Here is a 23,861-nt window from a genome sequence, read left to right on the forward strand (position 1 = left end):
AAAACCTGACTTTTTTTAAATACTACCTTTTATTACCACCGTACTGTGTTCTAAGGTGCTAAACTCAAAGATTTTTTTTTTTTCTGGAATACTACTCCTACTTGTTCTGATACACGTTTTCCGGCGTTAGAGAATTATCATTTGGAATAAATGTTAGGGATTGAAGCTTTCAGCGGCGAGAGGGGTAGGGAAGGCTCAGGTTCGTGCTGCTTATTGTGCTTAGCTGATGTCAGAGGCCTCGTGTGCCGCAGCCTGCCCTGGCTCTCTTGCTGACGCCCCCTGCCCGGGCTGGGGGGATCTGTCGCGACAGGGCGATAGGGGCGGGTCCTCCCGCCGCCGGGGGCGCCGTGCGGGGCGGGCGGGGCCGCGGGCCCGCAGGGAGCGGCTGCGGCGGCTCCTCCTCTCCGGCCATGGGTGAGCGCGGCTGCGGCGCCGGGAGCGGGAGCGGGGCCGGCCGGGGCGGGGGCCGCGGGGCCCGCGGGGCCGGGCGGGGGGAGCAGGGCAGGGGTGACCGCCGGGGCCGGAGCGGGGCCGGCGTGGGCTCAGGGTGCGGTGCCGCGCGGTCCCTGGGGCTGCGGGTGCCGTGCGGGGGCTCTGCCGGGAGCGACGGGCTCGCGTTCCGCCCGCTGCCGCAGCCAGACCCCGCTCAGCCCGCGGCTGCCCGTCCGGACGGCAGGAACATCGTGCCCTGCGCCACGGCCCTGGTGATGCCGAACAGCAGGGCCAGCGGCAAACAGCGCCTTCGGGGCTGAGGGGAGCCCTCAGAGCTCCTTCTGCTGTTTGTGCCGCACCCCGTACGGTACCTGAGCAGCAGTTAGCATTTAGGATTTTACACGCCACGTTAAATGCTAAATATTTTATTTATTTATTTGTTTATTTATTTATTTAGAAGCGGGTGAAATAAAATAGCTATATGCGGCTAGACCATGCTTTAAAACAGACCTAAAATGCATTTTACCTCGGAAGAAGCAGACGAGAGGGCTGACAGTTAAAAGGACACTGGATACGAGAGTCTTGTCTGTGGGCAGGATCAGCTCCAAAAGTCAAAATGAGGTCACCTGAAAAAGGAATTGGTACGATGGCTTTGGGCAATAAAGAGGGTATGCAGCAAGGGAGAGCTATCCACCTGAAGGCTGCAGCAAGCAAGGCGTTTCCTACGCTAACACTTGTGTTTAGTACTGTCCATAGCAGACCTAATAAAGCAGCAGGAAGTCTGCCTTACCCACAGAAAGGCTCCTCTTGTTGCAAGTCTCACCTGCCACAGCCAGGCACCCTGTGCTGATCCTGCAGGGTCTGTCAGTCCTGGCACTGAATGAGCAGAGAGGCAGGAGAAAAAGCAGGGAGCTGTCCCTGCCAGCTGGGCACATTTGTGCCAGAACACTGTCTCATGGTTTCCTGGTGTCTTCTGGGGTTTTCTGTTGAGGTATGGTGAATCGGGGGACTATAAAAGGAGTTTTTAAGGTTGTCTCAGGTAAGTCATCTCAGTGATTTGGTTTTTTCCTAGGAATAGGTTATACTGGACGGTAGTAGAGTAGTTGGGTATTTGGAAGGCAGGTAGGAAAACATAATATTAGAAAGTAATTTCCTAAGTTTCTAATAACTAATACCTAAATACCTAAAGCTGTGGTATGCAGGAAATGAAAGAAATCATTCCCCTGCTGTTGAGGAACTGAGAAAATATCCATTTGTTATGATGGTTTTTGTGCTTTCTGATGTGCAAACAGATATATACCAGTACTGAGATTTGCAGAGGAACAGGCTCACATTTTTTCTAAAACACATATCTTTCTAGATATTCTGACATCTATGTCTCAGATGAGATGTGTTTGGATTTTTGCTTCATTTTTTGGATTTAATTAAACAGTAAATCAGCAACTCTTTTTGCTTCTTTCCCAGTTACTTTGATCATGGTGAATTAACAGAGGGTTGTTTGGTCTGTGTTTTAGTTTGACAAAACAGAGGCTAATCTGACTGTTTAAACTGCTTCACTACAAATGAAAATAAACTAAGAATTTCCTGAACACTGATTTCAGTAGCAGGAGCTCTACGAAGAGGAATCTTGTCCATTCTGTCAGACTAAGATGAGTGTAAAAAGCTGTAGGTTTTTCATGGACTAGATTTAATCCCCAAACGTATTTTTGTAGTGTATACTTTGTAAAGTTTGCAAAAAACTTTAATTTAAAGCAAACCCTTTAATTCTTAAGCTTTCCTGTGTAGCAAATACTTTGTGGCTAGATGAGAAACTGAATTTTCCGTATGTAATATGTAACATTTTCCTGAAACTGCTCCTTGTTTAGTGGCTGAGACTCTGTGCAGCCTAAGAAGGAAGGTTTGTGTCACTGTGAAATTAAAGTTAATTAATTAGTAAGTGATTGTAGATAAGAAGTAGGATGCCTGCTTCTGTAAGTAGACTACAGTACACGAGATAAATACATACATTAGTAGGAATGCTGCTTTGGTGCCATGGGGGGAGCACTGATGGCAGTCCTGCAACAGAGTTTGGGGTGCAGCAGTGGTGCCTGTGTTAATCTGCACTTACTGGCTGGCACAGCATGGTACCTAAACTGACATTTCAATAAGAACGTTTGTTGCAGTGGGTACTTTTCTCTGACTCGGAGTGGGTGCTTTTCCCTAAGGTGGTGCTTTGCAGCACTTCTTGAGTCCTTCCTGGGAGTTCACCCAGGTTGGGGTCTGAACGAGGTGGCCAGGCCTCATTACTCTGCCTCTCTCCTAAGACTTGAACCATCACGTTTTTCTCTCTCTTGTCTCTAGCTGTAAAGGACCCTACAGCTGTAGAAAGAGCAAACTTATTGAATATGGCTAAACTGAGTATCAAAGGCCTCATTGAGTCAGCACTGAGCTTTGGCCGCACTCTGGATTCCGACTACCCCCCTCTGCAGCAGTTCTTCGTTGTCATGGAGCACTGCCTCAAGCACGGCTTGAAAGGTGTGGTAATGGCTCTACCTGCATATTTCTCATCCCAAATGTGTCATTTGTCTTCCTTTCTTTCTTGAATTAGGTAAAAAAAAGCGTCTTATGTTGCATTAAGAATTGAAAAATATGTAAATTGTCAGCTTTTATAACTAATAATATCATTAATTCTTTGCCACATGTATTTCCACGTTTCCCAACTTTTTCTTTTCTATACCATTTGTTGTAAGTTGTCCAGGGATTACCTCGACTGCATGTATGTATTTAGTATATATTTTTAGCTAGACATCCTTTTTATATTATTTTGTTCTAGCACATCAATTTTACATTCCCAACAAAGTAAGTGGGAAGTTGGCTTTGGATACTGGTGAGCTGACCAGTGTGGAAGTTAGGAGTTATTTGGAAGCCTAGACTCAGCAGTTAACCCTTTTACACAACAGCTAGTAGGAAGAAAGCTACTGCAGTGATTTAAATTAATTCAGTTACTTAATTTTTCTTTTCATAGTAAGAAAATCCTTTCTAAGTTACAATAAAACCATCTGGGGTCCTCTGGAACTTGTGGAGAAATTATATCCAGAAGCTGAGGAAATAGCAGCAAGTGTCAGAGATTTGCCTGGCCTTAAGTAAGTACTACTGGGAAAAATACAGGAAAGTAAAGGACCTGATTAAGAATTTACGGGTGTCTCATGATTTCATTTCATATTAAGACTTTGAACAGCTAGCTTTGATACTGGGGGGAGCACAGGGGAGTCATGCTAGCTTTGCTTGTTCTGTACAAACCAGCCAAAAAAGTAGTGTTTCTGTGTTCTTTTCTGATGATTCTGGGAGAAAAGTTTCCTGAACGGTGGACAACAACGGTGCAAAAAGGAGCAGGTTGTGTGTCAATGCCTCTGCAGTCTAGAACTGCAGCAAACACTGAGTGCAGTCAGCAAAGGCTGTGTAAAACTGAAAGGTGACAGACCAGAGAGGAAAGAATTGGGCAGCTTTTCATATTCTTGTGTGCAGGGTCCTACTCAAATATAAATTTATGCTGTAAGCTACAATCTCCTCCCATTCCACTGCACTCTGCTTTTGTATATAACTTGATAATTGGCTGCACATGAAATTCCAAAAGGGTTTGTTTATGTGATTGGGATGTGGCAGTGTAAGGGTTATAATGTGTAGCTTTAGAACTCATCTAAAGTACTTAGGCATATAAATTATTTGTTCTTGGGCCAGATGAAATAATACCCTTTGCCAAGCATGTTATTCTCCTGCTATCCAGATACAGCTTGTGTTTTTTGCGTTTATGTGCCTACCACTTCTAAGTGTGCAGACACTAGGAGAGGAAGAGCTAAAGGTCCAGGTTTAATTTGTTGGATATTCATGTTTGCCCTTTACATACATTTTCACCGTTTTTGCCTTGCTTTCCTAAGAAGGCACAGAATTTGTACACAAGTGTGAGTTAAAGCTACAATTCAGTCCGTGTTCAGACCCAGAGAACAGGATTGGGAAGGCAGGCTGGCACGGGGAGTTGTGATGGGCATTCTGTTACTCTTCTTGCAGTTCCTCTGAAAACTTTTTAAACAAATTGCAGAAAGGAGCCTGAACTGTTGCAAACATTTTACTTCAGCAGAAAACAGGACTTTCAAGATTATCAGGCTTTTGTGTTTTCTCTAGTCCTGTTCTTTCCAGGATCTGCTCCCGAGCTCAGCTGAGTAGATGAAAATTTTTCTGTTACCCCAAAGCTGGGAGTCAAAGCCTGGGCATTGTGGCTTCCCAGACTGTCATGCTCAACAGTTTAAAATACCGCTCCAGAAATACCAGTTGCTCTACCAGAATACCAATAAGATGTTACAGACCATGAATTAATCAATATATTGTTAATTTGGGGCCGTTTGTGTTGATGCCCTTTGTTTCAGGACGCCGCTGGGCCGTGCCCGGGCCTGGCTGCGGTTGGCACTGATGCAAAAGAAAATGGCCGATTATCTTCGCTGTTTGATCATCCAGAGAGATCTCCTCAGGTAAACAACCCATTAGATTTTGGTTTTGAACTTCTTTTTAGAGGGTTAGTCTCCTTAAAAAAACCCACAATTATGCATTCCTCCACCACGCAGAATAAGGTCTAAAAACCTCTGGAGTTCATCTGATTTTCAGTGCTATAAGCTGTCCATATTTTTCAGACTAGTTTTGTATGCCTAGCTAGTGCTGCTGTGTCAGGATGTCGTTTTGCTGTTCAATAGCTGTGGACTTTTCCATTGAAAACACAGTTTGTCATATAGAATCTAAAACTTTCTTTGAAAAGTACAAGGAGGAGAAGGTGCTGGTGTGCTGTCGTTTAGTGAAGTATTTTTATTTTAAGAACCTTTTTAGCATTTCAGCCCTTTATGTTTGCCTTTTACAAATTTAATCTCATCCTTGGCTTCTTGAATTTCAAGCATGTATTAATTAAAGTCCAGTCATATTTTCACACAAGGTAATTTTTTTACCATTCTTCTTTTGCCTTGCATTGCAGTGCTTCTTAACAGCATAAGAGTTGTCTGAGTCAGTGTGGCCAGACATCCATCTGTTGTAGTATCCTGTTCAAAAATGGCTGATAGCAAATGTGTACAGAAGAGCCTTTTCTGGTTTGGTTTAGTTTGTTTTTTAAGGCAAATAAAACCTTGCCCTCAGCCATCCCAACCATCCAGCAACTTGTGGCTCAGATTTCTGGAGCCAAAGGGAGTATCTTAGTTTATAATAGCCTCTGATACAAACCACGCACTTGGAATTTTTTAAATATTTATGAGGTGAAAGTATGGGCAGGCCCAGTTCATCTTGAAGGATGTTGTAGGAAGGCTACAGTAAGAGAAACAATTCAAATTTGTATGTCACTTATTATTAATTTATTGGATGTATATATAGGGAATACACCAATAAGATGCAATTTTCTTCTTTAACAGTGAATTTTATGAGTATCACGCACTGATGATGGAGGAAGAAGGAGCAGTAATTGTTGGGCTGTTGGTTGGGTTAAATGTGATAGATGCCAACCTGTGTGTGAAGGGAGAAGACCTGGATTCACAAGTAAGTCAACACAGGTAAAGGAATGTATGTGCAATCCATAGGATGTTTATGTCCAGTGAATTTTTTTACTATGGAGTTGTGATTTGTTAGAAATCTTACTAGAGACTGTTCAGGGTGTGATGATCCAGCTCCTGGGGCCATGGGGCTGTTGAATTAACCTCATATCAGGTGGGTCAGGCCTTTGGATGGTGGTGATTGTCAGAGTGTAAGGGTGCAGGGTTATGCTTTGTCATCACATGGATGCAATAGTAGCAAGGCAGAGTTGTTTCCATCCTCACTGTGTAACTCATCCTTCTCCTCTGGAGGATATTCCCTGATCAGTTTATCCTGCTTGGTTCATTTATTGCCTTTCTGGAACATAATAGGAATGATACAAGGACCTGGAACAAAAACTCTCTTTGCATAACAACCTTATGAGAGGTGGGACTACTTTCAGTCTTCAAAACAAGACTTGGAATTCTTTCTGCTTTGCAATGAGCTTTGACTTTGAACTTCAATCTTTTCCAAGAAAATCTTAACACATTCTCTTGAAGGCAGATGCACAAGTATTTGCCAATAAATGTAGACTGTGTTCAGTCCTCAGGATTTTTTTCAGCTTCTTTGTGGAAAGAATCTTAATAGTTTAAGTGATTATTGCCGTATTGCAGCACAGATTTGATGAAAAACAATTCCTCTGGGAAAGAAAACTTATAGCTAACTGGATATGTGTGTTGTTGGATCAAAGGGTTAACTTGTCCTTGATTGTTTGTTCTGGTTACCATCTAATATTAGTTTTAGACACCCATCTTGTGTAAAAGAAGATCTAACACTGGAAGGCCTGTAATTATAAAAAAACTTACCAACTTGCTCTTGGTATTGAGAATGAAATGCCTGTACTGTAAATCCCCAAACCCGTTACCAGCTGCACCTCTGGGTCACTTGGTGGCCTTGCTGTGTGAGGGGAGGTAAAGCTTCATTTGAGAAGGTAGAAGTGGCTGTGCAGATGAGATTCTGTTTGCAACTTGTCCAGATGTGACATTTATAAAGTGTCCAGAGTAATTCTGTTAGTGAAGAGTGGTATAAATAAGGCACCTTCGCAGAGAAGCCAGAAGCAGCAAGTTGTGTTGAGCAGAAAGACAAAACTTTTGGAGGTTGATGGAAGTCGCAGCCAGGAGCAGTTTTGGTGTGTTAAAAGAATGCTGTTCAGTGGTGAAATGTGTGTGTGCACACATGGAGAACTAAAATAAAGCAACTTTTATAGAGAGAACATTTTACTTTTTTTTTAATAGAGGTAGTGCTTGGCTTTAAGAAACAAAATACATTTTAAAAAAGCTTTCGGAGAAGAGACTTTTTAGCAAAGACATAGAAAGAACAAGTAGAAGACCATCACAGGATACTGACTGTATTGTATCAAACAAGTAAATGTTAGACTTAGCAAGTTACTTGTATCCAAAAGCTAAAGAGAGCTCCAGAAAAGAGCAGTAGATCAGAGAAATTGAAATACTTTTGTGAAAAGGCTGCTAGAGACCAAAAAGGAAGGGGTTTGGTAAAGCAAACGTGGTTCAATACTTTTGTTAGACATTCATGAATAGAGCTGGAAGCAGAACTCGTGGCAGTGTTAAATATATAGTATATATTATTAAATTACAAGTGATTATGAAATAAATTAATTACATTCAGATTTGGAAAAGGTTAAAAAAATGAATGCAGTTGATTTGTCCCCCTTGGGAATCAGCAATTGTGGAGAGGTGGTATTATTTTGACAAGGAATATTGTAAAACAAAACATGGGGTAACATCAGTTTGGGAGGTGTGCTGTGACAGGGAATCATGTGAAACACTAATCAGCCAGGGATAGGGCTGTGGAGTATCTGGTAATTCCCTAAATGAAAGTTTCCTCTAAGCTTGTGGCTAAGCTCAGTCAGAGGAAGAAGTCATCTTTTCTTTGGAATTTGGTACATGGCACATTGTTAATTTTATTCAGGTGTAACATAATTCTTAGTAAATATGGAATCTACACTTAAAAAAAAAAGAATCTCGTTTAAAATGGTTCAGGTTTTGAGCTGAAACTGGACCAATCTCAAGGCTGTAAATATCAACAACATTTATTTGCATGATATGAAACTGTACCTTTGCTTTCCACTAGGTTGGGGTGATTGATTTCTCTGTGTATTTGAAGAGTGATGATGACATCGGGGGTAAAGAAAGGTATGTCCTCACCAAATATCTCTGATTTTGCATATTAACAAATGATTTCTTGAGTGGGGCCCTGTCCTTTGTAGAAATAAGTCAGGTTCCCTAGAAATGAAATCTTCTGATTTCAGTCTCAAGCAAAATGGCATCCTAAATTGTTCTGTATGATTGGTTAGCTGGAAGAACATTTGCACTCTGGAGCAAACTCCAGCAGCATCACCTACTGCTTTTACCTGCTAGACAGTATTGGAGGATTGCAGGGTGGCAGTGAAAAGGAACCTGCAGACCTCTAAGCCCTCAGCTTGGGGTTTAGTCATTGTTTCAAAGAAACAGAGTTATGGCAGAGTAAATAATCATCCTTTTTCTTTTCAGACTGTGTGTGTTCTTAGGCTTCATGTACAGGAATTGTTTGCAGTTAAAGCACTGGATTTCTTTCTCTCTTACTGCTATCACAATGTGTTCATGACTGTGAGATGAAGTTGCTTCCTTTCTTTTTAAAAACACAGTTAAGGTGGACATTTGCATATGGTAGATGTGCATATTTTCAGTAACTGGTTCAATACATCATTTTGTTAAAGCTAGTTTCATTTTGTGCTTGCTTTAGAGATGTTCAGATTGCTGCAATATTGGACCAAAAGAATTATGTTGAAGAACTAAACAGGCAACTGAAGTAAGTATTACTTAGAAGTGTGTGTGTCAGGGCAGGCTTACAGGGAAATTCCTGTTGCACCACAGCTTTGGGAAAGAACTCCAAGAAAGAGGTGCAAGTTCTTGATGTTTAAGCTGAGGATTTAGTGGAGTAGGAAAGGACACTCTCCCAGGGAAGGCTCAGGAAGTGTGAGTTTTCATGCTTTTCGTTTTGGCAGTCAGAACCTTTATTTTTTCAAAGAAGCAAAACACAGCAGGCCAAAGCTGATGAAGGTCCTCACAGTTCGTAACTTCGCAGGTGCAAAGAGCTTGGTCTGGATTCGAGCTGGATTTGAGTGTTCTGGGTGAATCCACGTGTTTTTGTTTCTCTGCCTTTCAGAACATTTTAGTTTGTAGCTTTAACACCTAGGGCTGAAACTAAGTTCAGTGCTTGCTGGAAGCTACTTGTAGATTGTGGTTCCTGTAGAGACAGTTTTCAGGAAAGCAGCATTTCCCCCTTACTTTGCATGATGGAACAAGCCAAATCCACCACTGTGTTTGGTACTGTGCAAACACAGGAGCAGTGATTTTAATTCCCTGAGGAGAACTGTACAAAATTAAACAGTGTGAAGAGCTTAAAAGGGAAACAACCCCCAATAAACCAAACCCCCAAACCAAACAAACCCACAAAGTAGAGTACATAGCACAGCTAGTCTTGTCCCCTTTTTGAAATGTAGATCATATTTTTAATTTTTGAATGCTGGTAGTCTTGGTCATTAGTTAGTATAAGGTTACTGTTGGAGTAGAGATAGTCTGGTTTGAAATGGTGTTTTGTTTTCCTGTGTGTGAAGTGCAATGTAAAAAACAGAAATAGGCAGTCAGGTTATGGAAAAGGCCTGGCTGTAGTTTGGTACTGTAAAAAACAAGAGTAATAAATGGGAATAAAATTCTGATGAGACTCCTAAATGAAATCACGAAGCATCAAGAAGGAGAGAACCTCAGGACAAATCTCAAAAAAATCAATGATTTTATAAAAGAAATGTGTTTTAGAGGAAGAGAACCTGGAGAGTGGTTTTGTTTTATAGGGGAAAATAACATGGAGATTGTACTCTTTGTAAACACAGGGATTTTCCTTGAAGGGAACTCATTTGTCTTTTGGATGCTTTGGATATTGTTGTGAGGATAAAGGAAAGAGAGAATACGTGTGAAGTTGTAGCCAACCAGGAGTTTAAGTGACAGGGATGACACTGGGAACTGTAAAGAAGTATAAAAATATTCAACAAAGGAGAGTAATTTTCTTATATTTAGGAAAACCTCAGATAACGAGAGCAGACCTTTTAGCTCTTAACCATTAAACCCTGTACCTGACATTAAAGGTTTTGTGCTTGGTTGGCTGAGTTTTGCTGTAATTTTGAATACCATTTTTTCTTTTTCTCTCTCAGTAGCACAGTCAGCAGCCTCCATGCAAGGGTTGATTCACTGGAGAAATCAAACACTAAACTGATCGAAGAGGTATTGTTTTCTTTTGGCAATGTATAATGTATTATTTACTCTCAAAGGCTGTTTCGCTAAATATATTGTATTATTCTATGTAAGTTTTGTATAATGGGTTCAGATACCTTTATTTTGCACTAAAGGAAAGGTGCAGTAGCTGCAGGGATTTGAAGCCAGCTTGCCTAGGTAGCCTGTAGCATCGGGAAATTAATTCTGGGTGACATTGCAATTTCCAACTTTTGGACAAAACGAGAAGAGAATCCTTTCCTAATGCCAGCTGTCAGTCTGATTTTGTGCAGATGACTAGTCCAGAATGGATGGCACCAGTTGCTACAGAGAGACAGAAAGCAGTTCACCGAGCAATTTCTGTTACTCAGCTTTAGCCAAAGGATTGTTTCTTACTCGTTTACTGTATGCCTATATAGAGCTTTTAGACTTGTCTAGTTCTGGTTTTATATTTATATCCTATATTTCTCCTTATCTTTGATGCTTGACTAGATTCCAATGTTTTATCTTTGTAAGACACAACATCTTTTTTTTTTTTTTTTAAGTCCAAGCTGCTTGAGAAATGGTTAATGAAGTAGAAAATTGAAAACTCTAAATTCAGCTGTGGAAGGGACTGGAGGTGTAATGTATCCACACAGAGGGAAGACATTGTTTCTGAGTGTTAATTCTCAGAGTATTCTGGGTCCTTTACAAACCCTCAGCCCAGCTCTCACCTAGTTTGATCATTTGGCTTATAATTCTGATGTTAATGTGTATACTGTAGGGCCCAGTTATCAAGTGTCATCTTCTGTAAATATGTTTGCTTTTCATCTGGGGGAGGCTCTCCTATGTAAATTGCTCCATTTGATACATTAAAATGTCCAAAAAAAGAGAATAAAACTGGATGAACTTGAAGTCAAATGGAAACAAAAAATTGAGGATGAGGAAGGGGAGCTGGGGGTCTTTAAGTCATAATGAAGCAAGGAAAAGAAAGCATGTTCTTTGCCAGACATGGAATAATGAAGTATTTTGAATACTTGTGCTGCTGTGTAATGAAAGTGACTCAGGACTGAAACCAGGAGCTTTGTTTTCTTCAAAACAATTAATCCTCTGTTTGGTAGGTGAGAATAGAGCAGAGGATGTCTTGGTCTTGCATTCATCAGAACATTTTTCCCTTTATTTCTACTCACAGTAGTGGTCACACTGCTTTGCTTTTGTTTGTTTGTTTGTTTTTTCTTTTCAGTTAGCGATAGCTAAAAACAATATAATTAAACTCCAGGAAGAAAACCATCAATTAAGGAGTGAAAATACTCTGATTTTAATGAAAACCCAGCATCATCTAGAGGTATGTTGGTTTCACCACATTTAACATCGTGATGTTGTGTTTGTACATCTCAGCCTGAAGTGAGCTGTGACTTGTCCAAATCTGAAACAACTTTCATCAGGGAAAGGACCTATTAGGAGACAATACTGTGTGAAAGTCTTGTCAAAATAGGCTGTGTTTTAGTTGGCAGACTGTCTGTTTTGGCCTGTCTCCTCGTATCTGGAGTCATTGTGTGTCCAACTGCTAAACTTGACTTTCCAGCTGTGATTTGCAGCTCCTTCTGTGACTCCTCATACGTGTTTCCCAAGATGATGGGTAAAAGCCCAGGTTAAGCAGATATTTGGATTGCTCAGTACTGAAACAGTTGTGTGTTCAACTGACACTGAAGGAGGACAGTGCTGCAGTATAGATGTTCCTTTTGCTACCTTTACTCAATTCTCATTGTGAAACTGATGGTCACGGGGCAGGAACAGCTCTCTCCGTGTCTGTGCTGTGTTTGGATAATGCATTTATCAGCTTGATTTTGTTGCCCCTGAATCTCTGCTATTAATTGCTGTACTTGTGATGGAGAAAGACTCTCTGTATCTTTGTAGGCAACTAAAGTGGATGTTGAAGCAGAACTTCAGACCTACAAACACTCCAGGCAGGGTTTGGATGAGATGTACAGTGAAGCTCGCAGGCAGCTTCGGGAGGAGTCCCAGCTTCGACAGGTGAGTCTTGCTGCCTGTGATAAAAAGAGGTTTTTAACAGAGCAATCAGCACATCAATATTTCTGTAATAATGTTGCTGAAGAATAGTAGAGAAAACCTAAAATTTCTCAAAGAAAAATATTCTAAGTTGTTAGCAATACTGCATGCTCTGAATCTGTGCTAAATATAAATACTTTAGTTCTGTTTTTGTAATTAATACTGAGGCAACTCTGTGCGGCACTGACAGGGTAATTTTTGTCACGTGAATTGTCTTCTCCTGAAGTTAAAAAAAACCCATTGGTCACTAAGTATATGAGTGTAACATTTATGTAGTGGATAATTTGCAAAATGAAAGAGGGGCAGAATTTCGGAAGGGGTGAAATAAGTGGTGCTGCTGCTCTGCTCGAGTTGGCTTCCGGGGGGTTTTTCAAGATAGAGTGTTACATAGTTACATTATTAGTCTGTGTTGCACTGTGCTTGTGTTTCGTAGGATATGGAGAATGAGCTGGTGGTTCAAGTCAGTATGAAGCACGAGATAGAGCTTGCCATGAAGTTGCTGGAGAAGGATATCCATGAGAAGCAGGATACCCTCATCGGCCTGCGCCAGCAGCTTGATGAAGTTAAAGCAATTAACATGGAAATGTACCAAAAGCTGCAGGTAAAACTGCTGCAGACAAAGCAAGTGAGAGAAATGCATTGCCATTCTGGTCAGTTAAATATGCTGTTCCTTTGGGGTTTGGTTCCCTTGCGGTTCTTAGGTCAGTGGGACATTTTGGAACATTGCTTGTGCAAACATGGCTTCACACAAAGTTCTGAAGGCAGCCACTGGGTGTGTTTATAGAAGAAAAGAGCGTGGGGATAAGATCATGGCCTAATAACATGCTGTGTGAAAGAGAGAGAGTAATAGTGCATCTGTATAATGACTTTTTTTTGACCTGTCTTGTATTAAAAAAACAAAAGGCACATAGTGAGGAGTTGAAGACCTGACCTTTCCAAGTAAGAAAAGGAAGACAAGACTGTGTTAAGTAGAAAAAAGTAATTTTGGGGAATTTTTTATTTTTATTTTTTTTTTAATCTGTCAACAAATTAAGAAAATCTGTTACAATGCAATGCCTTTTTGGGAGAATTTGGGTCTCAGAGTGCAGTGAACAGATAACAAAAACACTGGGGAAGTTTACCAGTGAATTATTAATGCAGAACATTACTTTGATTTATGGAATAAATTATCAAAACCAGCACAAGAAACCAGTCAAATCTGTGGCAGAATGAGGGGAAAAAAATCAGGATGCTGCAAAAAGATAATTGAGGTGCTGGACAAAAGATCCTACTTTTCCACCTGCACTGTGAGGAAACTGGACCAGAGAAAGAGAAATATAAATAGAGCTGGAAAGAAAAATGAGAAGAGAATGTTCTCCAGTGTGAGGGTCTGTGGGGTTTGGATCTGTAGGAGAACCTTAGTGATTTTCAGGACTAAGCATCCTGACTGTTTACTGGTAAGGTTCTAATGGGCTACTGATCAGTGAATTTAAGTTGACTTCCAAAATAATTAACTAAGAAAGGAAACCAAAGGGAAACATTTTTGCTTAAAAAATAGCATCACTCACAGAGCACAAAACTACAGATTTGCCAAGCATAGAATGTTAAGTACTTGTCAGCAAGGGTTTTTAGAAGGGAATGCTTAAAATAATTAAAACACAAAGTCATTGCAAGTTTTCCCCTTCAGATACTGAAGAAAAAGCCCCCACGAGGTAGCAGTGCAAAATACACCAACTTCAGTTTTGACCTTTTTTGTAACACAGGTTTCTGAAGATGCTATGAAAGAAAAGAGTGAAATAATTAGTCGATTAGAGGATAAGACCAATCAAATTAATGCAGCTATGAAACAACTAGAACAAAGGTACAGCCCCATCTCTGTTTCTCTCCGTTCATCACTCCATCCCCTCACGTTTTACTGCATTCCTACACAGCTGCCACTGAAATGTAACTGTCAAGTAGAACGTTTAAAATGAACCTTTCTGAAACTTCACCTAGTGCTTTGCCGTTGGATCTTTTTTTTTATGTTTAACAAATACAACTTCCTTGAAACACAAACTTGATCTTTCAGTTTTCTCCCTCCACCATCTTTCTTCTGGTCCTCGGTTTTTGTGCTGATATCAAAAGCTGTTCTTTCAGTTGTTTCAAAATTACGATTCATTATTACCTATTTTTCCCCCACCTGAATGAAATGCAATAGAAACTGAAGCATTAATCTTGCTTGTACTTAAGCATGTGCTTAATATAAGCATTTAATGCCTTCAAGGATCACTGGTGTATTTACTGAAGCTGTTACAATTTTCTCCATTGCTTTGGAAGTGCCATTATTTTCAATGACCTAATGAGTTTTCACACTGGAAGGTTGAAAAGTGAAAGACTAAAAGTCCAGAATATAAATTTACATTACAGTTAGACTGCATGTACTACATGATATAATATGACTCATATGTTTTAATTTAGTGGCCTTATATGCAACATTGATCTTTTTAATTGTAAAATATAACATATCCATGAGCCCTGTCATGTTGGTGTTTGACATGTCTTTTTTTTCATTTAAATCTGATTATGAAAAACATGTATTAAAAAAAAAATTAGTGACATGAATATTCTTTTATTGACATCCTTTTTTCTTCTTTTTTCTTTTTCTTTTTATCCTTTATCCCAATTTTTGTTTTTAATGTTTTGCTGCCTTCATCTGTCTTTGATTTTTGTCCACTGCATTCATGAAGTGACAAAGATCTGTTAACTCAAACTAGGACTATTGCAATGTCATTCGTCAAATGTGCCAGCAATGAAGCTCAGCACCAGTATAAGCTTGTCAAGGATATATCATTCTGAAAGCTCCTTCTCATCTGCTGGGTTGAAATAGTTACTGATAAAATAGACCTTCAGAACTTTAGAATTCAGACTTTAAAGTGGTATTAGAAATCCTGCACTGTAACTGGTCGTAGCTGGGTTCTGTTTTGTTTTCTGAAAGAACATCACCTCCAATCTCACTTATCCCTCTTAAAAAAACAGTAAATTACTGCACTATTACTAAGCAAATGTGAGCTAGTTTTCTAATGCTATTTAATCACTTCTTAGTTGTCAAACAGAGTTTATTGTAGGAGGTTAAATACCTTTTTCCCTGCTTACTGCTTTCAGTTGTAGGCTGTATTTATCCCCAAAGCGGGCTCTCTGTTGGGTGTTGTGGTTGTAACGAGCACTGTTTTACGCAGAGAGACGGGAGTTTAGGGAAGAGGAGCTGAGTGTTCTGTCAGAACGACCTGTGTGAGAAAAGAGGGTGCTGCCAACATATGTAATCTGTATGTGCAGTGAAAGAATGACAGGGTTTGGGGATAAAACAGCTAAAGCACAATTCCATTTTGCTGATGTCACGTGGTGAAATATTTTCATGGAGCCTGACTTGGGTGGGACTCCAGACAGGAGGGACAGTAAATCCTGTAGCTGTGCCTCCTGCCCAGAGCAGCTGCACCCTGCTGGCTGCCGGGAAAGGTGCAGTGGTAAATAGGGTTTAGGGTTAGGGCCCAGCCCCTGAACTTGTCCAGCTGGTTTGTCAGCAGAGGATCTGCCTGGCTGCGTCTGCACATCAACACCCCAACAGCCGTGGGAGTGCCCAAAGCCTTTTCCTTCCCTCCACCCATCACTGGGCTGCCTTTACAACTCGAATTTCTGCTGTGAGTTGCTGCTTGGCTGCACTGCAGAAATAAGAGAGTTTAACCACCTGACTGCCCCTGATACACTTCCTGATGTTTGCTCTGAAATTTGTAGTGCAAGTTGACTGGGAAAGTCATCTTCAGGTCTTTCAGCAGAAGGGGATGTGTTTGCAAAAGTGGGCAGGACACAATAATACGGAAAGGTTTCTACTCCATGGCTGTATGCTGCCTTATTCCTTAGTTTGGAGTCAGAAAGAGCCTGTAACATGGGCTGGCTACTGAAAAATAGAAGTAAATATCTTCCATCCTCAAAGAAAACCCAAACCACAAGCACTGACTAGACCAGTGGGTGGACCATAGCAAGACTGGGAGCACTGTCCATCTGACAGTCTGTGCAGACAAGTGTCTGCCCCAGCACCATCTGAGTGGCCAATCCAGCTGCAAACTGGGGCCAGCTCAGCCTCTGAGTGAGTGAATGCCAGCAGTGCAGGCAGGCCCAGCACCCGGGGCACGGGGCTGCAGCTTTTGGGCAGCAGGTCCCCTTCTGCCTTGCTTGTGGAAACTACACTGGAGTAGATTTTGTGATTTAGGGCAGGATTTAACTCACTGTTGCTGTTAATGTCCTGTGTAGCTTCATTCAGCTTCTGCACAGGGAACTGACCTGCTTTTCCCCAGTATTCTCCTTGGCATGTTTTGGCCCTCTGTGCACTACCATTGCAAGTATGACTGGGAGCATCATTCTCAAACCCCCTGGGACAGCTGAGATAGTGCACACTGGATAAGATTAATTCCAGCCTTTGTTCACTTGTTTACTGGCAGCTTTTGCAAACTCCTGCTGGTGCATCAGCAGAAGTCCAGAGGCAAAAATATTGCTGACTTACCTCTTTTTAGCTGACACTGGAGTTGAGTTGCTCTGTGTTCAGGTAGCTGCTGGAATTGAGAAATCCCTCAGATTTCTCCCACCACTTACCTGAGAGGCCCTTAAACAGTTTTGCTAAATGGGATGCAGCAGGTGGGGACATTCAGTGGTCCTTCACAGGCTCTCCCACTCTCTTGCCTTTTCATCCAGGCAGGGGTAGCCTGATGCAGCACAAGTCCCATTTTAGTACATTCCCTTTGGTTACATTACATCCATCTTTTTTTTTTTTGCACTAAAGAGGTGACCAAGTAGGGAGGGCCCACAGTGAAGTAATGGATTCCAAGGGGAGTGGTAGCTGAAGCAGGCACAAACCCCTGGAATTCAGTAAGGAAAGATTAAGTAAAAAAACCCAATCCCTCATTTCTTGATGAATCGTTTTTATTTGTCTATAATATGGAGCTATTTTAACCAGTGTAAGAATGCATTATTTTTAATACAGATTATTTAAATTAATTTAAGAATATGATGTGGTTGAAATAGTTCTATAAGTGTAGTGGGACCTGTCAGGGTGTACTTTGATGTCTTAGGCTAGTTAAGTTTTTTGCTGTCTGACTGCAGTGCTCTGTATTCAACCTTAAGCCTCAATTGTTTTGAGCTGCTTTTGCGCAACACATGCTCTGCCCCCTCTTAATGGGTGACTAGTGTGAGCCAAGTACTTCTACAGGATTTATTTGGGGGGGGAAAAAAGCTTCAAAAAATACCACATGAAGGAATGCTAAAGGAAAAAGAAAAGCATCAAGTTCTGTGCTTCAGTTCAAACTCTGTATCATCATGCTTTGGCACCTGTTATTCATGAGCAGAAAATAAAGCAGTGATTGCTGACAGTGCTTGCTCTCTGACTGGGAAAAGCCACGAGCTAGTTCTCTAGGCATTGGATGGATTTCTCGTTTGAGTTTGTGAGTTTCCCCCAGGCTTTGTTTTTATTTAGAAATGTTTCTATTTCCCCATTTTTCTTTTATTTGTCTTCTTCACCCTCTACACCCTAATTCTAGCTTCAGTTTTACCCAAAGTTGATTTGAATTACACCAGATTGCAGCAAGCAGAGAAGGCCCAAATGGAGGCTGAGGCCGAGGATGAGAAACTTAAGCAGGAATATGTGAATAAATCTGAAAGTCTGCAGAAGGAATTCTCCCAGAAGGAGAAACAGCTGTGAGTATGTCTTTGCTGTTTGGAAAAACACATGGCAGTAAACATTCTACATGGCAATATGTCCTGTGTCCTGATCCAGGCTGGTTGTTGAGAAATGGTTTTGAACAGAATGTAAATACTAAAGATCTTAGTGTGAGGTACTGGCAATGCAGGAGAAAATATGCCATTCCAGGAAAGTCAAGCTGGCTTTGAGTGCCTCTAAAATGATGTACAGCTTGAAAGGAAAGGAAAGAACAGTATTATTTTTCTGTCTAAAAGTGCCAGCTTAATTCATGAGGGAATTATCCTAAGTGGGGGAAAATACATAGTGTAGTAGTAGTAGTAATACACACTCTTAACAAATCCCACAAGCATAGAGTAGGATAAACTTAGACAGAAGTGGCATAAGAATAGTTTGGTTGATCTGCTTGTGAATAAGGCAGAAGTGGTTTAACTTACCACTGCACAGGAAATAAAAAAATTAAAATTCACCAGAGTCATAAAAGTTAAAAACTAATGTAAAAGCCAACCCTTTAGTCTTTCTCCTGTTAAATCATTCAGTACTAATTTAAAGATATATGTAATGCTAAAAGCTACCTGTAAGGGCAGGTATTTTCCCTGTTTGAGAAGATAACACATTGATTATTGAAGTAAATCTGTGGCTTAAAATTCAGTGATTTGCAATCCCATTATTAGCCCTCCCTCCACCTCTCTCACGGCTCTGAGTGTTAATGCACTTGTCAAACTGTCATGATAAATGTTCACTTTACTACCACAGTCGTCCCTGCAGATTTGGGCAAAAGAACAGTTCAGACCCCAGGCTTAGAATTCTGCAATTGTGAAACCTCCAGGTCACGTTCACTTCTTTTTCAGCCAGATGCTGAGGTAGTGTCCCAAAATGTAAGTCTTTCCTTTGAAAGTGGTTTTGGTTTTAAACCAGGAAAATTAATGTGGATACAGGTTTTCCATCAGAAGACCTTGCATGAATAGTCTGAGATTTTTCTCCTCTTTTTGTGTTGGCACAGTTTAGATCTGCAAGGTTTGAACAGTGTGCTTCCACCCTTTGGTTTCTCCATAACATTCTAAACACCAAGTCTTCCATGAAAGTAAAATTCCAGCTGGAATGGACCTTCCATCAGAGTAGCCCTAATTCCTTTAACTGCCCTTCTGTTAAACTAACAGAATCCATTTCCCTCTTTGTGTTGAACCTCAGTTATGTAGAAAGCTCAATAAAAATAGTAATTTAAAGTCTGTGCTCCTTTATTTTCAATTCTGTTCAAAATGCCATAAACCTTAGTCTAAAATAGAAGATTCACATTTACAGGTGTAAAATTAAATAACTTTTATGTGTACCAGAGACATCTGCAACCATTGTGGCAGATTGGGTTGGTTTATTTTAGAAACAAGCTGTTTAAGGTTAAGAGGGCTTTCACTTATGCATACTTTAAAAATACTTCAGAATTTTGTGGTTAGTCTTCTCTTACTCATTTATATCAAAGGTCAACTCTTCAAAATTATGCCGTATTCTCGGTACTTTAAACACACTTATTTTTAAAAGCATTCTGTAAGTGACAATGCTTTGTTTCCTGCACCGATACATAAAATATTGTTATGTCGATTCATTATTTCTGTTTGGGAAAACATGTAAGTTAATAGTTTATTATCATAATCATCTGTTGCACCCAGAAATAAACTCATTTTTGTTTTTAAAAATGATACTCTAGTGCACAGTGATGTTTTGTTTTGTTTTGTTTTACATATTCTAGGCTTCAGCTGGAAACAGATTTGAAGATAGAAAAGGAGTGGCGGCAAACCTTGGAAGATGATCTTCAGAAGGAGAAGGAAACTGTATCTCATCTGAGAATAGAGACCCAAGAAATAATTAACCTTAAAAAAGTAAATTCTGCTGCAAAATTTGACTAGTAATTTAGACATTGCCTGCAAAGTTAATTATGGACTTTGACATGGTATTTTTAAGAATTTCTGCAAGTAGAAAAGGAAGATTCGATTAATGTATTCTCACAAATAGAATAAGGAAAAAAATGGGGGTTTTACTCTCCATTTAGCCCTCAGATCAGAGCTCAGTGCTTTGGTTTAATTGTGAGTGGTTGCTGTTCCAAGTTGAACTTGGAGCCCCAGTAGTGGGATGGATCACTCATTCCCTTGGCCTACTCAGCACAGTCAGCTCTGGGCAGGAGCAGTTTTCTAGGCAGGGGGCAAATACAACCTGGGAAGAGTTTGGCTTCATTTTACTTTGTTTGTTTTGTTATAAGGAGTTCCTTAAACTTCAGGAAAAGAACAAGCAACTGAAAAGGATATGTGAAGACCAAGAAGCTGCTCTCCAAGAACTGGCATCCAAGCTGAGCGAGTAATTCCATTATTCGTGATGACTGTCATTATTGTCAGATAAACTCAAATTAAGAACAATAATGAGATGGTGCTCAAGTGTATTAGACTGTCTGTGACAATAATATTGTTATTTTGGTAACTAACCAGTTAGGAGAAGTGAATATGTCTAGTTAGGTCAGGTCTGTTAATTTTTAATTTTAGCAGCTCTGGAATGTCCCTTTGGTCAGCTGGGATCCCCTGTCCTGGCTGTGTGCCCTCCAAACTTCCCATCACCCTCAGTCTCCTCCCCAGTGTGGCAGGACAGGGAGCAGGAAAGGCCTTGGCTCTGTGTGTGCTCTGCTCAGCAATAACAAAAACATCTCCATTACCAACCTGTGTTCAGCACAGATCCAAAGCACAGCCCCTCCCAGGCACTGTGAAGGCAATTCTCTGTCCCCCAGCCCAAAGCAGCCCAGTGCCCAATGTGCAGAGGCTAAAAGGGGACGTGGATGCCCTCTGGAATAGCTGGGGGTGTGTATCCTGTGGCTCAGGGGTGGGTGGGCTGGCACTGCGTGGCTGTGGGGAGGCTGCTCTCTCCATGCTGACACAGGGTGGGCTTGTGCTCTTCTTCAGAGGACTTGGCTTAGAATTTTTTGAGGTTGAAACCAACTTTTTAAATTGTTGGACCGTGACTGACCATGTAGAAGTTTGAAACAGCATTATCTTATTCTTTAGATCAAAGCTGAAAATAGAAGATATAAAAGAAGCCAACAAAGCATTGCAGGTCAGTAGTACTTTGAGGAAAGAAAACTTTTTTTTTTAACTGTTCCTTTTGAAATCTTTAGTACCTCAAGCATGTTCTCTTTGCACCTATACTTGCTCTGTCTTGTCTTCTTTTGGTTTTGGGGTGTTTTGGAGCAGTCCTGTGCTGCTGTAGAGTGTCTTTGTGACATTACACTGGTCCCAGGGCACTGAGCAATTCAGGCAGTGAATGTTCTGCTCTTGATTTGTCTTGTCCCCTGAAGCCCAAAGTTTAACTTCATTAGGTACATACAATTATGGTAATTTTTCCTCCAGGGCCAGGTTTGGTTGAAGGACAAAGAGGCCACACATTGCAAGTTATGTGAAAAGGAATTTTCGCTTTCCAAAAGGAAGGTAAAACTTTTAATAAAATTTCTTCCAACGTGTTTACAACTATTATGAGAAAAAAAAAATTATCTTAGAGGTGTGCCATGAAGTGTAAATGCTCAGGTGAATGCAGAGTTATTGTTGAGGTGTCTTTCTAGTTCTTTGATACATACAATGCAGCTGGGCCCTAATTTCAAAAGAAACGGTGTCTTTTGGTTAAGTGCCACAAAGGAATATTTTAAAACTTTAAAATTATTTAAGTACTTTGTGGAATCCTCATCTCAAACACATGTCAGCTCTGGCACTGTTACAATTTGACGTGTGGAAGTCTTTTTATGACATTTTTTTATACAGTGGAGTTAGAAAATGTGAGTTTATTGTCATTTTAAAGTAAAATGTGATGGTAATTTCCATGCTTTAATAATGTATGCAGGGATTTTCGTCTTACCTTTTTATGTTAAATCTCAATTTTCTACCTGACAGAAGCATCCACTGTTTGGAATATCATTGCTCAGGCTGTATTTTTATACTGCAGAATATGTGCTTAATCCAGAGTTTGGGTGCAATCTGCAAAGCATATACATAAATAAAAAAGTAATAAGGCCCTAGAAGTAATAAATATATAAGGACCTAGACCACTGTGGTGCAATCCTAGATAAACATGATCTGTGTAGGATTGCATCATAATTTGGGACGTGGGTGAATTCCCTTTCGAAAGCTGATTCCGTGCTCAGACCCAAGAAGTGAAAGGGGCCACATTTCGGATTGCTCTGTGTATATTGTTTATTTTTCCCAATTGCTGAGTACATTTCCATTGTAAATTTAAACTTTTAATCTTCTCTCCACTATTTAGCATCACTGTAGAAACTGTGGTGAGATCTTCTGCAATGCCTGTTCTGACAATGAGCTGCCTCTGCCCTCCTCACCAAGGCCTGTCCGGGTCTGTGACTCCTGCCACGCAATGCTCATACAGAGGTGCTCTTCTAACGTGCCCTAAGGTTGTGTCACTAGATATTTATTAGTTCTGCTGTTCAGCTATTCCTGTAGAAAACCCAACGCCACCTAAAGAATGTACAGCAGTATTTCCAGGCTTCCAGGTAAGCAGTGTAGAGTTGCAGTTTTGAGGTGCACTGGAGGAGTCACTTCTCTGCTTCCTCTTGAAACCAACAGAGAAAATGGGACCCAAATGTAAAAAATGCACATGTGGAAAAAAAAAAACCCAAACAGATGAGGATGTTGGTGTAACAAATGGCTCAGCATCTCCTTTGGAGGAGGCAGGGCAGCTTATAGAGGAGATTCAGTGTTAACGTTTGGTGGGTATTTTAGTTGTTGAGATGCTCTTCAAAAAGGTGATGCACTTCCCTGCTTTTACAGGCTAGTCTGCCACAAGTCCAACCTGATTCTGCCCCTCAGTGTGCCTGTGATACGTTGTTGTGTAACAAAACCGTGCAGTAGCTCGTTTTCAATTGTTTTTTTAAAAAGTATGGCCATTAATGCAGTGCTCTGATAAGTTCTTGCCAAATACCATATTTGTTTACTTCCTCTTAATTACCAGGACTTGATGCATCCAGGAGTATAGCACTGACAGCTCTGCTCTGTGGAGTCACAGGTGGAAGGGGAGATTTTGTCAGGGAACAAGCAGTGCCTCGGGCACTTGCAGAAGGAAGGTGTGTTTTGGTGAATGGTTTTTGCAAATTAACTGTTAATATGATGTATCTGTTTCCATCAAAAGAGAGCTGTCCATCACAAACCTTTTGCCTGACGTTGTAACTCTGAACGCACCTCTTTGCGTTATTTTTGTGCAAGTCATGCTCTCAGGCTGTCCGTGTAGTCAGTGTGTAGCTCTAGAAACCACCAGGACAGCCTGGGATTAAATACCAGGGACCACATCCTTTCTGTGTTGCACAGGAAAGTTCTTAGTTTGCCACCATCTCCCTCAAACTTGCAGAGTTTGTTCCTAAACTTCATTTTTTTCCAGAGCACCTTTGAGCCCCCCCACTGTTGGCACTGAGGAGCCCTCAGCAGAATTACCATCCCGGGAGCTCCTTCAGCTGTGGGCTCGGACTATTCCTATTAACAGGAAAAGGGAGGCTTGGGAACAAGTCTTCTAGTTGTCCTTGCACTTTGTTTAGCTTAGCTTTGTCTCTGGGGATAGGGATTTAGTTAATATCCTAAAATCCAACATAGCTGTTCTTTTCAACACTCAGTGTAGTTGCTTATGTAGCTTTTGTAAAGAAAAATGTTTCTAAAATGACCTGATGTAACTTTTTGTAAAATACCAAACAAATACTTGTAAATGTGTAAATAACTTTTGGAAAAAAAATAAATTTAATTGATCTGCAACTTAACTAAGGGAATAATGTCACTTTATTTAAGTTTGTAATTGAGAGAATTGTATTTTAT

The 23,861-nt window shown here is 40.7% G+C and overlaps 1 protein-coding gene across 6 annotated transcripts; it reads left to right on the plus strand.

The window, feature by feature from the left end:
• The first annotated feature begins 135 nt into the window (after positions 1-135).
• Positions 136-23,806, plus strand: RUFY2 (RUN and FYVE domain containing 2). Of its 6 annotated transcripts, none has more exons than XM_064662286.1 (18): positions 136-199; positions 2,773-2,946; positions 3,437-3,554; positions 4,833-4,934; positions 5,853-5,976; positions 8,101-8,162; positions 8,752-8,817; positions 10,217-10,286; positions 11,497-11,598; positions 12,171-12,287; positions 12,757-12,924; positions 14,066-14,163; positions 17,904-18,023; positions 19,769-19,898; positions 20,276-20,370; positions 21,066-21,114; positions 21,408-21,485; positions 22,312-23,806. In XM_064662286.1, exons 1-18 carry the CDS (start codon positions 151-153, stop codon positions 22,453-22,455), a joined length of 1,866 nt encoding a protein of 621 aa, XP_064518356.1. In that variant the 5' UTR covers positions 136-150; the 3' UTR covers positions 22,456-23,806. The 6 variants fall into 6 exon arrangements, with proteins under 6 accessions (XP_064518356.1, XP_064518359.1, XP_064518362.1 ...); XM_064662289.1 differs by having other exon boundaries at positions 10,220-10,286; XM_064662291.1 differs by lacking the exon at positions 136-199 and adding an exon at positions 313-414.
• The last annotated feature ends 55 nt before the right edge of the window (positions 23,807-23,861 follow it).

The sequence above is a fragment of the Pseudopipra pipra genome, chromosome 8, assembly GCF_036250125.1.
Source record: "Pseudopipra pipra isolate bDixPip1 chromosome 8, bDixPip1.hap1, whole genome shotgun sequence".
Lineage (NCBI taxonomy): Eukaryota > Metazoa > Chordata > Aves > Passeriformes > Pipridae > Pseudopipra > Pseudopipra pipra.